Below are 16,460 nucleotides of genomic sequence, written 5' to 3' on the forward strand. Positions count from 1 at the left end.
TAGTGTTGGTCCTACCCTTTGCCCCAGGCACCCATTATGCCAATAGCAAGCAATCACTCTCCACTTCCCTTCATCTTTCCAAATATCCATACGCCATCAAATGCCCATTGCATTCATATCGAAAAAAAAAATGTACATTCCTTCCCAAAACAAAAAAATCCTTTTACCCCAATCCAACGTAACGGAATGCATCTTGACGCGGTAAATATGCAAGGGTAATACGCGTCTAATGCACCCATAACAAAAAATCGTCAATAATTCTTGCCTGTCCGCCAGAACCATCTACTCGATTTCCAATTGCGCCGTTCGCTCATGCTAGTAGGAGCAGTGCTGAGGCTCATGCCCCAATAATGTATACGTGTGAGTCTGTGTGCGTCGAAATTAAAAAAAAAAAGTAAAAATGTAGTTGCTCTCACTTCTTCTTCATAAGAGCAGGCGGTTTCGAAGGGTCCGCTGGATCCAAGAACTTGGTCATGGCAATAGAAAGCTCCTTGAACTCGACCGGTTTCGTCACGTACGAGTTGAATCCCGCTTCTGCGCACTTTGCATACACATCCCCAAGGACGTTTGCCGATAGCGCTATAATCGGGTGCCGACGGTACCCATGTTTCTTTTCCCAACGTCGGATCTCTTTGCAAGCCTGGTAGCCGTCTTTGTTGGGCATATGCAGATCACACTGGGGTCTTGTTAGCGCAGCCCGCACTCACGACATGTGTATTTGCTTACAAGGACAATTGAATAGTAACCCGGCGGCTTGGAGAAGATGGCTTCTGTCGCCTGAACTCCGTCGAGCACAGTTTCGGTCGCAATGTCGATTCTAGCCAGGAATTTCAGGATGACCTACATTAGTCAGTATCAGTCAACACAATGCACTGCTTATATCTACTCACAGTCTGGTTGATCTTGTTGTCCTCAACCAACAACACTTTGTGGTTCTTGCCGCCAACCCTTCGTTTAAGCTCTTCAAACACAAGCTTCTGACTAACAACAACCTGCTGCGCGCTGTCCTGGTTTCGATCGGTACTTGACTCGCGTTGCTTCTGCGGATCGAATATGATGGCGAATTTCGATGGCTTAAGAGGTCGATACACAAATTCCAGGCGGCGGTCATTGTGGAGTTGCTCATAATCATAGACCGGTGCCTCCTTCATGAGCTCCTTCTTCTGCGAAGGATCAGACACTATGACGACCGACGTGTTGCTGTAAGCCGTGGAGCTGAAGATCTGATCAACAATGGCATGCACTTCGGCCGTGTCGTGCAATACAAGCACAACGTGGGTGAACAAGACAGGGTTCTCGCCACCCATCATCTTCTGTGCACCAATGATACTCGGCTGCCCAGTGACTTGGTGAGGGATTCCCTGAGGTAGCGTGTTCTTGATATGCCTTATCGTGGCTTCTCTGCTGTGTTCAAGAGGACACACCACCAAGATTGAGTACATGGGAGGCTGTAGGGAGCTGCCCAATGGAGAAAGACTGCGGTGTGGCGAGCCTGGACGCACAGTCTCATTCGAGTCAACAGAAGTGCTGGATTCATCTGGTCGTGTTTCTTGGTCGCTGTTAGCTCGCTTTGGAGGCAAGGCCAAATTCATGTTCGTGTTCGAGGCCGTACTGGTTTCGTGCATGTAGGATGACGCTGATGACCTTTCTGATCGCAGGCTCGACTGCCCAGTCAGTGCAGAGCTTGTCAAAGAATGATCCGAACTCCCAGAGGAGAGCGCAGGAGAGTCCCGTGAGCGTTCAGAGGTGGTCACGCTAGGCACAGGCGACTTGGCCGACTCACTCTTCTCCGACGACACGCTCGAGACGCGCTTCAGAGGCACATAGCCAGGATTTTGTGATTGCACAAACTTCTGTAGAGCCGATGGCTGGAGCTGCTGCAAGTTGGCTGGTGGGGGAGCGATCGGTGGCTCGAAGGCAGGCGTTCCCGGTGTTGATACAAGCGGCTTGGGATAGTCGTCTGCAGTAGGAAGGCCAAATTTGATCGTGAAAAAGAAGGTTGAACCCTTGCCTGGCGCGCTTCGAGCATCCATTCTGCCACCATGGAGTTCGACAAATTGCATAGAAATGGCCAGTCCAAGTCCAGTGCCGCCATGTTGTCTCGTACTGCTCGCGTCAATCTGACTGAATCGCTTGAAGAGATACTTGGCCTCGGCGTCTGTGAAACCCTGTCCAGTGTCCACCACTTCAAATCGGATCATCGTCTCGTTCTCCTTTAGTGGCCGAGATCGATCGGACTGCTGCAGTTTACAGCGAATGAAAATCTCTCCATGCTCTGTGAATTTGATCGCATTGCCAACCACGTTAAGCAGGACCTGCCTAATGCGGAACTTGTCACCCTTGACTTCTGCTGGTACCCCTTCGTCTACCAGGTAATTGAGCTCAAGGCCTTTTTGAATGGCAAGACCCATGTTGAGGTCGTTGACTTCCTCGAGCAGAGACGGCAAATGAAGCCACTCCATGGAGAGCTTGATCATTCCGGCTTCAACCTTGGACAGATCAAGAATATCGTTGATGAGATTGAGCAAACTGTCAGTACTGGCTTTGATGATGTTGACGTGCTCCAGTTGCTCGGTATTGAGGACACTATCCAGAAGGAAGTTGACCATTCCTGAAATACCATTAAGTGGCGTTCGGATCTCATGCGACATGTTGCTCAAGAACTTGGATTTTGCGTCCATGGTCTCCTTGAGTGTTTGCTCGAGCAGCTTGTGGTCGTTGATGTCTGTGGCTGTTCCATACCAAGTCTCCTCGTCACTGGTTTCTGCAAGCGATTTCTCCAGTAAGATTCTCACAAGGTGCCACCTGTAATCACCATCTTTATTGCGGAGTCTGACCTCAGTCGAGTAAGATGCCCGCCCGTGAGCATCTTTAACGACCCTCAATATGCCAGTGCTTGCTAGCTTGGATAGCTTGGCTTGAGGCAAGTCCATCCTATCTGGGGATGAGCCACTGGGACTGGTGATGGTTCTTTCCGTTTCTGATGAAGCATCAGAAGCATTAGAGTCTTGTTGTCCCTGCTCAGGTGGCAAAGACGTAGGAACATTAGCAACACCATGCTCATCTAGCTCTGGAAGCTTGCACTTAATGACGTCATCAGGATGTACGTGCTCGAGGAAGCCATTACCAAGGGCCTGACTTTCGCTTTGGCCAGAAAATGAAATCCACTGCGAGTTGCAAAAGGTCAGACCCCTACGGTCTGACACGACGAATACAATCTGAGGACTCGAGTTGGCTAATGCGCGATACTTGGCTTCTGAAGCAGCCGTCTCCTGCTGGCGAGCAGAGTTCTGTTCTGCAATGTGCTGTTCGTGAAAGTCCATGTTGGTGCCGATCCAGTGCACAATTTGCTGACGCTTGTTCCTCAGTGGTGCCACTCGAACATAAAACCATCGATAGCACTCGTCGAAGCGCTGTAATCTGACCTTCATCTGGAGCTGCTGGCCAGTTCGCAGGGATCTACTCCATTCGTCCAAATATGCATCGCGGTCTTCAGGGTGAATTGAATCCCACGGGTTTTGCAGCACTTGGCGTGAGGTTTGACCACGATAAATGAGGAATTTGGAGTTGACCCAGCTGATTGCTCCAGTGTTGGGTGCGGCAGTAAATATCTGAACTGGCAAAGAATCGATAATAGTCCGAAGCAAACTCTCTGAAGGAGGCGGCATCTCAGAAGATTCAGTGGTAGACATTGTCCTTATACTGCCTTGGGGCACTTGCGGTCGCCCTCCTGGCGTGGTCGCGGCCGGCAGCGATTGAAATGACGAGCTAAAATCTGCACCATACGAGTGTAGGAATGAGTGACCACGTTTAGTAGTATCTTGTGCTTGTGCACGGCGGGGGCTCGACACTTCATCCTTCTTTTCCTCACGTGGCTTTGAAGCATCTTCCTTGACGTTTTCAGCCACCGGATTCACAGTCACTCGTTTCCCAGGGCGTTTGTCGGTTTTTCTTGAACTCTGATCTTGTGAATTCGAGGCAGCATTGTTGTTGGTCTTATTAGCTTGTCTCCTAGCGTCAAAGTAGCTTTCCACGGCCTCGCTGCCAGCAAGATGACCAGGCGTGCCACTATGCGAGTGCCTACTGGAGAATCCTAGCGAGGTGTCCCAGCCAGGCGTTCCGGCAATTGACCCTCCCGGACTGTATCTAGAGCGACTGGAGTAGTCAGACGGGCTAGTGACGCTACCTGCTGCAGAGTTGGTGATGTCTCCTAGGTCAAGATGAAGCAAATCTTCAAGACTGTCAGAGTCTGAAGACATGGTCATCCCTCCTGCACCACCGGTAGCAGCTCTTCGTTGTCGAATAGAAGCAACCTGAGTCTGAGCATTGGTGAAATGCCATGCATTCGAAAATGAGGTAGCTAGGTGAGGGCCCAGGTGTTTGAGAGAGTTTGTCAAGTTTCGTGGATATGGCACGATAGGCGAAAGCAGTGAAAGAATGGCAATGGGTGCTTTCCGCACAAAATCGCCCTGATGGAATGAGGTGCCCACAGACTGCTCAGACTGTCTTCGTGACATTGCAGGTGTTTGTGATGGTGTGTTCGTATCTGTTGGTGCCATTGTTTGTGACAATGTTGGATGTATTAGTGGTATGTGCGTAACAGTGCTAGCTTTGTCGACGCCAATGGCTTCAACCATGCCATACTGCGTGTAGTCTGGTGGAGAGCGGGATGGATTGAATGTCTCTTCGTCGACATTACCAGTAGTAAAGAAAGGGTTAGCATCGGCATCATTCTGGATAGCCGGTGAGGGGGCAGGCGACTGTGCCCAAGGCGAAGCTGGATATTGCTCATACTCTTCGTAGCGCGGAGGCAATCTAGGATCACTGGATCCAAGACCGACTCGCCCACGGGCAGCAGCTAACTTGAGGGCTTCCTGCGCGGCAGCACTGCCCTGAACTGCAGACGGTTTGACCGGATCCGTCCTGTCTTTTTCTAAGTTTTCTTTGGAAGTTGAAAAGGACGTTGAATAGTCTCTTGTCAAGGTTACTAAGCGACCTCTCTCCAAAACGCGATTGACTCCCGAGTTGTCTATCAATGCGTCCGGCTCGTGGTCGAGAGCACGCAGGATATGGTACACGGCACTGGGCGGTGAGGGCTCTCCAATACTAGAGAATTCTGGGTCACTAAAAGTCGGGCCTCCCGTCGGAGTCGACTCCGCAAACGTGGAAGACATGCCATCAAAAGAAGCTTGCGAGACCTGTCGCAGCGGGTGATCTGGCCTTGAGCCCATATGGGGTGCATGGCTTGCAGATCGCAGTGGGCCTCTTGGGCGAATTGGTTGTGCAGGCATCGGGGTGTCCGGTGACATGGTTGGCTTTTGCCTTTCGTGGCCCGCAAAAGAATGATGTGAGAATAGCTTCGGTCGCCTTTCCGGAATGGCTGTGGTAGGTGGAGTATCCACAGATTCCCCTTCCTGGGGATTTGATGTATTTTCGGATTGGAGGTTGCTGCTCTGACCTGTAGATTCTTGGTAGGTTGTGGCATATGCGCTAGTGTCGTTGGCAGATGCTGTAAAAGTGGCTTTCTGACCCCATGGTACGTTTTCAATATCCGAGGCGTCAGCTGGTACTGCAAGTGCAACCCGTTCTGCTCCATAGTGGTCGCGCATTATCGACGTCACAGTCGTCCACCATGCAGCCAGCCCAGGCTCGGCACCCAAACGCAGGACAACATCATAGAGATTGGGACTAGGGAATCGTGGATCTTCAATGGCCGGGCTGGAATGCTGTCGACCTCCAGGTGCAAAAGGTGTGTTGCATGCAGCGGGGGTGCTGCTCTCCGAGGCGATGCGTTCCCTAGCTACCATATACTCTCGCGATTGGCCGGCAGAAACAGTAGGTGAGAGGTTAGTAAAGGGCATATGAAAAGCTGAAGCCCATCTCGGCGTGTTGGGGATCGTAGGAAAGGGATAGGATGGGGTCCGGAGAGGATGTGCGGCAGGCGTAGGTGGCATGCTTCCGCGGATGGTCCTTGCAGATTCGGTAGATTCGGTCGATGCAGTCGAGGCAGTCACGGTTGTGGGCAGCGGGTTTGGACTAGGAGTAGGGCTGCTAAAGGCTCCCTCGAGCGTGGGCGAAATTCCCGGCATGGGCTCTTCCTTGATGGGGGATATGCGACGAGGACCTGGCGTGTGTGCATTGGGGCTGTTGGCCGAGGCTCGCAGGCGTGCACGCTGTTGCTGTTGCTGCTGCTGCAGAACCTTCAACTGCAGACGACGCAGTCTCTCGACCTCGAGTTCATCGGGAGAGACGTTGCCCTGTGGCGGGTGGGCGGTGGTCTCTGTTGGAGTTTCGTCGGCCTGAGAGTCGGCGGCGGGTTGGTCGTCGCAATGACGGCTGTCAGTGTCGCTCATGTCCATATCGGCGGCTTCATCGTCGCGGTGGTTTGGGGGTTGCTGGGTCCGGGGCGAAGTTTGCGAAGTTTGGGATGGGTAGGACTTCGCGTCGCTGGCGGCCAATCTCTGCAGTGGCGGGCGCGGAGTGGGTGGCGTAGCAGTCGTAGATGTGGCTCTCTTGGAATCAGGAGAGGGTGTCGGGGCCTTTGACATTATGGCATTCCCCAGCGTGCCGCGTAGAGCGCAAGTGGCGTGGTGATGGGGTCGGGGTCGGGATAATATGGTGCATAGATGGGACGGGTGGGCTATGACGTCGCGGAGAGAGTTCCTGGCAGCACGGGACGGTGAAGCGGCAGCAACAGCAGCACCACGGAGAGGGCGACGGGGCGGATCAGCTGGGGCTGAGGCTGGTGCTGTAGCCACAAAGCGAGTGGGCGCGGGGAGTCAGAGGGAAGCAGCGGAGAGGTGGTTGGTGAGAAAGAATTGGGTCGTGTCGTGGGTGGGCGTGAGGCCGGGATCAGGAGCAGGAAGAGCCTTGGTCGCAGCTTCTTCTAGACGGCTTCTGGAGCCAGGCCAGGCCTGCACCGAGTGACGGCAGACAGGACGGCAAGCGTGCGGGCAGGTAAGTAGTGCGGAAATGGGCTGGGCAGGCAGGCGGTTGATGGCGTGCAAAAGCGTGCGGGCGCCGAAAAGCGTCCTCCTACGGGCTCATTGCAGCATCCCGCGCGAGCGAAATTGACTGTTGGCGGACGGGCGTGCTCTGCCCATGGTTGTGCTTGGCGGCGACGTCATTCAGGGACTCGCGTAGATGCCTAAGTAAGCCGAGAGGTTGTCGCAGTAAGGAGTGTACGCCCACCCTATTCACTAACACGCACTGCTTACAGCCAGCTCAACTCCATCCCCATCCCCTGCTGCCGCCCAACCGTGGCCACGATGCCCATGCCAGCCGTTGTCTCTGCTCATTGAGCTGTGGCTGTGGCTGTGGCTGCGTCTGCAGTCACGTTCTCGTTGTGCTCCACCGCTTTCGTTTTTTTGCAACCTTGTCTGCCCGCAACGGCTGCATCTGTCCTGGCTGGAGCCGAAATGGTATGCCCCGCGCGTGTGATTGGCCAGCTCGCCATGTTCCATTTTGCCATGCCCCCCATATCGGGCTTAGCGCCCTCCCTTCGTCCATCGCAATCGCAACCTCGATGCTGCTGGCTCACACCGGCCATTGACTAGCCCACTGCTAGACGATTCACCAGAGCCTCACTGGCGACGCCCTCCGCCCGTATGTGATTGACGTGTCGACTGCGCTATCCCGCTACCAGACGCCCATGGCACCATTAGTGGTGCCATACTGCTGGCGACTGTAGCCCCCCCCTGGTCCCGCATCTGCAAGCTTTGCTCCAACCTGCAACCACCTTGTGCGGCTTGCGCGCTTGTGCGTCCAATTCCTGCTGCATCCGTGGCAAGCATGCCTTGTACGCTCGCCTCGCATCTGCTGCTTATTGCAATTGCGGCTGTGCGCATGCTGGAGCGCCCACGCGAAATCAAAACCCGCTCGATCCCTCACCCATTCTCTAGTCGTCAGGAGTGGATACCCCCCTCACGTGCCTTGTCCACTTGCACCAAGCAACCCCCACCTGTCGTCCTCTCTCCCCGACAAAGTTTCGGTACGTGCAATCTGCCAGACGCCTCACATGCGCAACACGAATATGTTCTGCATACATGTCATACGATATTTGCGACTCGCCATGTCTAGTCTGAAATCCCGGGAACACGATCCGCGCCAATTGCGGGTACCTTGCATTGCCCACCACGGACATACACGGGATCTACACACAACCGATCACATACGCGCCACAGCCGAAACTCAATCACTGCAACTTGTCTCTTTACTACCACTGCACCATCATATCCAATGTTTTAAACCCAGCGTCATGCACTCCTCGCGTTATTTTGTACCGGTGCGTCGTCAATAACAGGGCTGCGCAATCATACTGCGAATATCTCGTGCTATCCCTGTTCCCTGTCATGACATAGGCAGCACAGCGGCCCAAGCCGGCCCTGATTCAGTGACAGATCGCGATGCACTGGTTGCTGTATTCGAGCAAAACTACTGGCCAATCACATCAATCCGAACATGAACGTTATTCCTCACACATGGCTGCCACGATCCACCTTAACCGTCGTCCGAGTCAGCCCCACTCGACTTACCTCCAGATCCTAGCTTCGCCTTGTGCGCTGTCTGTGCAAACATGCAGCATCATGCCTGAAGATATGTCTTATCTATAGACGCACGTATCTATGTCCAGTCCTTGGCATACGGCGTCCCACTGACTGTGGGGAGAAGCCACAAATCTGTTTTTCACATTATAGCCACATCCCCAGTTTGATCTTGTTTGCATGAACAGCCACACAGCTAAATAAATTTCATGACTATTTTGGGGCAGTGGTGAAACATACGAAACTCTCTTGTGTGTGTGCGACTTGAGAGCACATGAAAACTACTGGAACGTCGCAGGGTCATGTATACTCTTTGACGCCATTGACCAATGTCTCTCACTAGCTTTTCATGCTTGTACAGTTACATTATCTGGTCTATTGTAAACAATTTTTATAGCTCATGGGTCCTGTCTTCTTTTCTCTTTGCAGCTATGCTTAGTTGAAAACTACACGTGTGGCTCGCCATATCTCCATGGTAACATTTCTGCGTATGGAACCCTGCATAGGTATGCAGTTAGTCTTGCATATGTCATAAGCACGTAGATGCTAAAGACACCACCCCTTTACAGTTAATGATAAAGGCGCGTGAAACCACAGCAAAAGGCGTCCCTCATCGGCGTTGCGACACAAGGAAAACATCTCCGTGACTTCCCTGGCTCAGCCACTGTCGTCCAATCAGCTTTCAACACCCAAACCCTCTTCTCCGCATTCCGGTCCCTCGGTTTTCCTCCACATTCCGCGCCCGGCCCAATTCCGCCATGCCGCTCACATGCCGATGGAACCCATACTAAACCATTGCCCGAGGATGCTGCCATACTGAACCACATATCTCCAGGAATTCTGCGTTCCTTTTCCACAACAACTCGAGGGGGCACCTCTGGCAAAAAAAAATTGCTTCTTGGACAGTAGCTTTTCTTCGGTGTTCGCACACGCAGTCGAACAAGATGCCTTCAATATCCCACACTCTCCGCACTGCGCGCACCTTTTCGCGAAGTACAACAAAGGTTATTATCACCTGCCCATCAATTGGCTGTGCACGTATTCCAGGGCAGCGATTGACTCTAATAGACATATCTCAACCTCTCGCGCTCCTTTTCTTCGTCTCTCCGCCGCAATGAGATCAACAAAGTCTATCCTAGCGCTGCAGCCGCCATCGAGGACATGCAGCCCAACAGCACACTGCTCTGTGGTGGATTCGGTCTCTCTGGTGTGCCAGACACACTGATTGAGCAAGTCAAGAACACGCCTAGAATCACCGGACTGACTGCCGTCTCCAACAACGCCGGTGTCGTTGGCGGTGGTCTCGGCCTGCTCCTCGAAAGCAAGCAAGTCAAGAAGATGATTGCCAGTTACGTAGGCGAGAACAAGGTCCTCGAGCAAATGTACCTCACCGGCGAACTCGAGCTAGAACTCACACCGCAAGGCACTCTGGCCGAAAGATGTCGAGCAGGCGGCGCCGGCATCCCAGCCTTCTACACGCCCGCCGCCTTTGGCACCGTCGTCCAAACCGGTGAACTCGCTCTGCGTCACAACAACGACGGCAGCGTAGCCCAGTACTCGACTCCCCGCGATGTCAAAGTCTTCTCGGGCAAGTCGTACGTCATGGAAGAAAGCATAAAAGGCGACTACGCCTTCATCAAAGCCTACAAAGCCGACCGCCTGGGCAACGTCCAATTCCGCTTCTCCGCCCAAAACTTCAACGGCGCAATGGCCCGCAACGCCACCACCACAATCGTCGAAGCCGAACACATTGTCGAAGTCGGCGAAATCGCCCCAAACGCCGTCCACGTCCCCGGCATCTACATCGACCGCGTCATCCAATCGACAGCAGAAAAGAAAATCGAAAAAGTAGTAAACGCCAAAGACCCATCCGAGGCAGTAGCCAGTCTGGGTAAACGCGACCGCATCGTCCGCCGCGCAGCCAAAGAATTCAAAAACGGAATGTACGCCAACCTCGGCATCGGCATGCCCATGCTCGCCCCTTCCTTTGTCGACGCCAGCGTAGAAGTTCAACTCCAGTCTGAAAACGGCATCCTAGGCCTAGGACCTTACCCGCAAAAGGGCCAAGAAGACCCCGACCTCATCAATGCTGGCAAGGAAACCGTTACCCTGGCCCCCGGCGCTTCATGTTTCGGCTCAGAAGAATCCTTCGGAATGATTCGTGCGGGCAAGATTGATCTTACAATCTTGGGAGCCATGCAAGTTTCGGCGAGAGGAGACCTCGCGAATTGGATGTTGCCCGGCAAAGTTAAAGGGTTTGGAGGCGCCATGGATTTAGTGTCGAATCCCGAGAAGACAAAGGTGGTGGTTACGATGGAGCATACGGATAAGAAGGGTCGCCCCAAGATTTTGAAGCAGTGTGAATTTCCGCTCACGGGTAAGGCGTGTGTTAGTAGGATTATTACCGAGTTGGTGAGTTTTTTTTAGTTATTTTTTGGCTGCTTTCCCCCCCCTTGTTATCCCTTCTTCTTCTTTGCTTTGTAGATATGTGGCATGGTTACTGACGATGCAAACAGTGCGTATTCGACGTCGATTTCACAGAAGGCCTTACCCTAGTTGAACTCGCAGATGGCGTTACCGTCGATGAGATTCGACAAAAGACTGGTGCCGAGTTTAAGGAGGCGGCGGAGATTAAACCAATGTTGTAGTTTTTTTCTCTCCCATCTATATCCTAACCCCCCCCCCCCCCAAAAAAAAAGATGCAAGTGAAGAAACGAAGAAAAAAAAAGACTAGTAATGAACAAATTCTATCAAAAATAAAAAGATATTTATACCAGGTGATTTTTATATACTTTCCCCCACCCCCCAACCTTTTATACACCTTACCATCCCTCTATCCACAGAAAGAACAAACAAAAAAAAGACTACAACAAACGAAGAATGAAACTGATTGATGAAAACTCCCACTCTTTTACCTACGAAAAAAAAAATACGAAATACCGAGAGTTCCACTTCCCACACCCCTATACAGCGTCGTCTCCTGAAACTAGACAAACACATCAAACACCCACTAATACCCTCAATCCGTCCTCGTCTTGGCACTACCACTGGCCCCATGAATCTCCGGATCATACTCCTCACCCCTCACCCTCGCAGCCCTAACCCGTGCCTCCTTAGCCTCCTCATCAGCACTCTCCACCTCATCAATGCCGACCTCCCTCCTACGCTGCCTCTCCCAATCCTCACCTTCCTCTTCGCTATCGCTCTCTTCCTCCTCACGCACAACGCCATACCGCGCATCCTCGCCGGCAGACGCTTCGGGATCCTTGATGAAATTATCGATGATCCAGTACTGCAGGGCGTTCATGATGAGGGGGAAGACGAACATGACAAAGGCGATTTGCAGGGCTGTGTTGCCTTCGGTCCAGCGGAGGGCCCAGTCGCCGATCCACGCAATCCAGGGGAGGAGGGCGAAGAGGACGAGGACGCAGAGTTTCATGCCAATGAGGCCTAGGAAGTAGATGATGGATTGTTTGAGCCACCAGGTGGCGCGCGGCGGGTGGCCGTAGTTTCCTGAGCGGATGGATTCCGGGGGGTTGGCGAGCGGGGTCATGGAGAAGGCGCGGTGGAGGAGGCGGAGGAGAAGGACGAGGATGGGGATGCCGATTGTAGTCTTGGATTGGTTAGTCTGTGATGAAGGGAAGAGATGGGAGGGAACTTACGTCAATGGCGAGGTTCAAGAGATAGAAGGAACATGGGTTTGGCTGGTCACCCTCGCTGTCTTTGCTGACTAGATGCGTAGTAGTGGCTGGTGAGACGGTGGCTACGTCGAATTTGCCAGAGGAAAGCATGGACATGAGAATGTTTGCGAGATGAAGGAGTACTGAGCCAAAAACCTGCTTGGAAACATCGAAGAACCAAATCTTAAGCGGTCGGCGAGGATGTTCGCGCATTCGCTTGACGGCGAGCGACGAGACAGCAAGAAGTCCTAGAGCTGCTTGTACCAGCAAGGCAAAGTCTCCAAGGAGATTGCACTCGCCATTTCCAGATTCGCCGTCCATGGGGTTGCCTTGTGCAGCAGCCTGTTTTTCAGGTTCTCCCGTCGCCAGAGGCTTCGTGTCTGGCGCAGCAGACGTGGGCTTGTGTACGTTCTCGGGCGCAGCTTCTTCGTTGTTCGCGTTCGCGTCGTCGTCTGTAACCGCAGCACTGGTGGTCGCTGGTGCAGGATCGGTGGGCTTAGCAGGTTGCTCTGTCTTCACAGGTTCTGCCTCGACGCCATCGATGCCCATAAGCTCGGTCTCGAACACTGTGATCACACCTTGGTTAGCTCATCGTTCTAGCGAATGAGGCCAAAAAGAAATATCTCAGCCACACAAAACGTACCGAGTGTCGATCCGGCTGGAATGACATCGATGGCATGGTTCCCATATGCCAGCTCCGGCGGTATCGTCAACTTCCTGCCCTCTCCAATACACATATCCAGCAGCCCCTGATCCCAGCCCTTGATCACCTGGCCCCTTCCAATAGTAAACCTAAACGGTCTCCCAGAATCATAGCTCGAGTCGAACTTGGTGCCGTCGACCAGCGTGCCCTTGTACATCATGGAAACCTTGTCTCCATTTTTTGTTTTGCGCGTGCATTCCACTGGTCGTGTGACTTCGATTTGGAGATCTGCCGCCAGTGCGAGCGAGGGCAGCAGCGCCAGTGGGAGCGCGAGAAGCGCACCGAGGGGCCGCATGACAGCGGCGGGAGAGAGAGAGGAAGGTAGGGGGGGGGGAGAAAGGGTGGGTGCCCGCGCAGTTCGCAAAGTTACAAGGCGGTCGCTGATGTTTTCCCGTGACAAGAAAAAAGCCACCCCAAAGCCGCAAGTTATTCGTCGGCGGCAAAGACAAGGTATGGGTAAGCAGAGACGTTTGTGCACTCTAAGCCACGGTTCAATGCTGATTAAGGTCGGTCCTTTGGGTGAACGTGTCAAGGGTGAAACGCCGTCCGTATGGCGCGCTGCCAATTTGGATGCAGCAGCTGCAATAGCAACAAGAGATAAGGAATCGTGCAACAGGAGGGGGAGGTGACTGGCGCTCAACACCAGACTTGGTTGTGGTGGGTGTGCTGGCTCCTGACGTGCATGACACCTCGTGAGGTGTAGGTCATGTTAGGGTCCAATGGGCAAGGGTGCGCCTAGAGCCCGTGGCGGCTCAAGTGGCGATCATTACGATGGTGTGCATGCCGGACTGATTGGCTGCTAGAGCAAGGGCCCAATGAGTACACATGGAGGCACGACATGGGGCACTAGGGATCTATCGGAATGGGATTTGCATTTTTAGCTAGTATGTAGATTGGTTATGAAATACCGCCGAGGTATTTACATATACAGCACTCACGTGCACAACATGCGAAGACGATATGCTGATGATACAAAGCGAATGTCGTCGCCTCCTCCCAACCCACCAAATTACTTGCAAAACGCCACTGATGCTACAAAGAAAAAATGACGCAGACGCAGGTCAAAAGGGACAAATTAGGAAATCCCCTCAGCATGATGCTGAAGGGCTTGGCAGTGTTTGCTAAATGCATGCCTACTACTCGTGGTCCTCTGGCCGCTTCAATGGACTTGTCCTTGCTGGACTGTCCACTAACGCGGCCCCATTCACACCAGGCGCAAGCTGAAGACTGGTGCGCACTATGCTTTGCCCTGGCCGTACCACCACGCTGCCTCTTCTGTCACGTTCCATAGGGTCCACTGTATTCACGGCCGCATACTCGCTCTGGTTCTGCAGATGGGCATTCATAAGCGCCTCCTCCCTCATCTTCTTAAACTTCATGTAGTTGTATGCGGCGATGCTGCCAATAGTAACGACAAGCCCAGTCAGGTTGATGGGCGTAAGCGGGTCCTTGAAAACGAGATTTGCGGTTCCGATGGTAACCACCTCCTTGAAAATGCCACAAATGCTAAGGGTGACGACCGAAGTCCGCTTCAGCAGAGCAAACTCGGATGAGGTCATGAGAAAGGCCAGAACTCCCGGGAATAAAAGAATGCCAATGCCGAGAGCAGTGCCCTTTGTTTCGAATAGGTGTGAAAGGCCCTCCAAAAGCGCGGGGAAGCCTTCCACGGGTATCGCGAGAATGAATATGCTGAGGAACATGACAGGCGCAAGGAAGAAGATGGAGGAAAATGGGTTCGCCGTGGCGGGGTTGCGCAAGAGCAGAATCTGGGTCAGGGACCAGCGGAAGCCGGACGAGCACGCTGATACCATGACGAGAATAAAGCCGAGTGTGTGAAAGGCAGCTTCACCAGCTACCATCATCACGACACCGGCAGTCATGATGAGAATGATGAAGACCAGTCTCCATGACGGTTGTTCGAGACGGAAGAGGAATGCGAAGACGAGTACAAAGCCTAGTGCAGATGACTTGCACATTGCTGTTCGTGTTAGCCGTCTTTTTTTCCCTAAACAGTGGCATGCGAGCACTTACTGAAAAAGGTTAATGAGATGAACTTCAAGCTCGTGTTACCCAAGCCAATGTCCATGCCAGTGGCTGCACCACAGGGTCCAAGCCTACTAAAGTAGAACCACTTGGTCATGAGCGGCTTCTTTGGGTCGAGCGGCTCGGCACGCCCTCTGGCGCCATGCGGGTTAAGGGAGTCATGCCTTGGTCGAAAGGAAGGTATGAGAAACAAGACGAGCGATGCGAGGGTAAACTGCACAATCATGTGCAGACATGTGGTGAACAAAGGAAATGGGAAAATGTTCTTGGTCTCGCCGTCATCCTTGGCCTCCTTGAACATCCACTTGTTGTAGACGGAAATGGATATGGAGAAGAAGTACCTGGGTCAGGGTCAGTTTGACAGCCAGTCTTGTGGATCTGCTGCAGTCGCGTGCTTACCATAGACTAATGAGGACGCCATTGATGAGCATGGATTTTAGGAGGTTCTGGTCGGCAATCTTCTTTTCCTCCTTAGTGTACGTGTCGTCAGGAGCAATACGCTGGTCGAGCAAGGTGTTCCTCCTCTTTCTTCTCCGGCGCCTGCGCCTGTCTCTCTTGGTGAGGCCCGTCTCCTCGTCGTCCTCGAGTCCATCTGCGCTCATGTCGTCGCTGTCGTGTTCGTCGCTGTCACTCGGGGAGTCTGAATCTGAGCGGTCTGCGCCCGACGACTCTGGGCCTTCTTCGGCAATGTGGTCTGAAGGGCGGCGGCGGTGCTTCTTGGAGTCTGTTCTGGTGGGTAGGGTGGCGCCGGCGAGGGAGGAGGAGCGTCGTCGAGCAGAGACGTGGTCATCCGTCATGGTAGGGACCGGTGGGTGGATAAACGTGGCGATTTGGGTGCGTTGGGGGACCCTGGGGCCTTCATCCGAATCGATGTCGGAGAGGGAGCTGTTGGAAGGAAGAGAGGGCAGGGTCCTCAGCGGGAACTCGTTCCCCGGACTAAGCAGCGGGCCTTGTGGTGCAACCGAGTCTTGTAGCTGCAGCCAGCGAGTGATGCGGGTCTGCTCTGAAGTCATGCTGCGAGGCGGCGCTGTGCTGATTCGCCTTAGCCCTTCACCGCCAAGGACAGGAGAGGCTCTAGTTTCCAGCTCGGGGGCCACGGGCTAGCATCAGGGGCTGGTGCGGGGCGGTGCGTCAAGGAGATGCTTCAGAGCAACAGAAACAATGCAGGTACGCGAGTTGGATATACCACGCAAGTACACATTTATCCGTCCACGCGTACCGTTGTGTACGATATTCGGCCGTCTGCTACAAGTACCACCGCCTCCCTGTTGGTGCAGCGCCGCAAATTGCTGCCCACAGACACCGGCCCAGGCGTGGTGCGGCAGAATGACGGCCAATCATCACCACGTGTCATCCTACACCCGATGACTGCATTGGCGGGGAAGCACGCGGGAGACGATCAACTGCGTCATGTGACGATATCTGCCGTCTGCATGGAGCCTAGATTTCTACACTTCGCTGCGGATCCGACCTGGGCGCCGGGCTACTGCA

At 53.5% G+C, this 16,460-nt stretch overlaps 4 protein-coding genes across 4 annotated transcripts; 1 reads left to right on the forward strand and 3 right to left on the reverse strand.

The window, feature by feature from the left end:
- Positions 1 to 412: 412 nt before the first annotated feature.
- COCVIDRAFT_91325 (hypothetical protein) lies at positions 413 to 6,548 on the reverse strand (the record flags this gene model as incomplete). Its single annotated transcript, XM_014704205.1, has 3 exons — positions 413 to 676; positions 727 to 840; positions 891 to 6,548. The coding sequence occupies 3 exons, from the start codon at positions 6,546 to 6,548 to the stop codon at positions 413 to 415; spliced, it is 6,036 nt and encodes a 2,011-aa protein (XP_014559691.1).
- A 2,939-nt stretch (positions 6,549 to 9,487) lies between these two features.
- On the forward strand, positions 9,488 to 11,191 carry COCVIDRAFT_13524 (hypothetical protein; the record flags this gene model as incomplete). Its single annotated transcript, XM_014704109.1, has 3 exons — positions 9,488 to 9,547; positions 9,612 to 10,955; positions 11,060 to 11,191. The coding sequence occupies 3 exons, from the start codon at positions 9,488 to 9,490 to the stop codon at positions 11,189 to 11,191; spliced, it is 1,536 nt and encodes a 511-aa protein (XP_014559595.1).
- A 371-nt stretch (positions 11,192 to 11,562) lies between these two features.
- Positions 11,563 to 13,221, reverse strand: COCVIDRAFT_91307 (hypothetical protein; the record flags this gene model as incomplete). Its single annotated transcript, XM_014704206.1, has 3 exons — positions 11,563 to 12,156; positions 12,206 to 12,789; positions 12,867 to 13,221. 3 exons carry the CDS (start codon positions 13,219 to 13,221, stop codon positions 11,563 to 11,565), a joined length of 1,533 nt encoding a protein of 510 aa, XP_014559692.1.
- An 841-nt stretch (positions 13,222 to 14,062) lies between these two features.
- Positions 14,063 to 15,982, reverse strand: COCVIDRAFT_35223 (hypothetical protein; the record flags this gene model as incomplete). Its single annotated transcript, XM_014704207.1, has 3 exons — positions 14,063 to 14,904; positions 14,958 to 15,310; positions 15,369 to 15,982. The coding sequence occupies 3 exons, from the start codon at positions 15,980 to 15,982 to the stop codon at positions 14,063 to 14,065; spliced, it is 1,809 nt and encodes a 602-aa protein (XP_014559693.1).
- Positions 15,983 to 16,460: the final 478 nt, after the last annotated feature.

The sequence above is a fragment of the Bipolaris victoriae genome, assembly GCF_000527765.1.
Source record: "Bipolaris victoriae FI3 unplaced genomic scaffold scaffold_17, whole genome shotgun sequence".
NCBI classification, from domain to species: domain Eukaryota; kingdom Fungi; phylum Ascomycota; class Dothideomycetes; order Pleosporales; family Pleosporaceae; genus Bipolaris; species Bipolaris victoriae.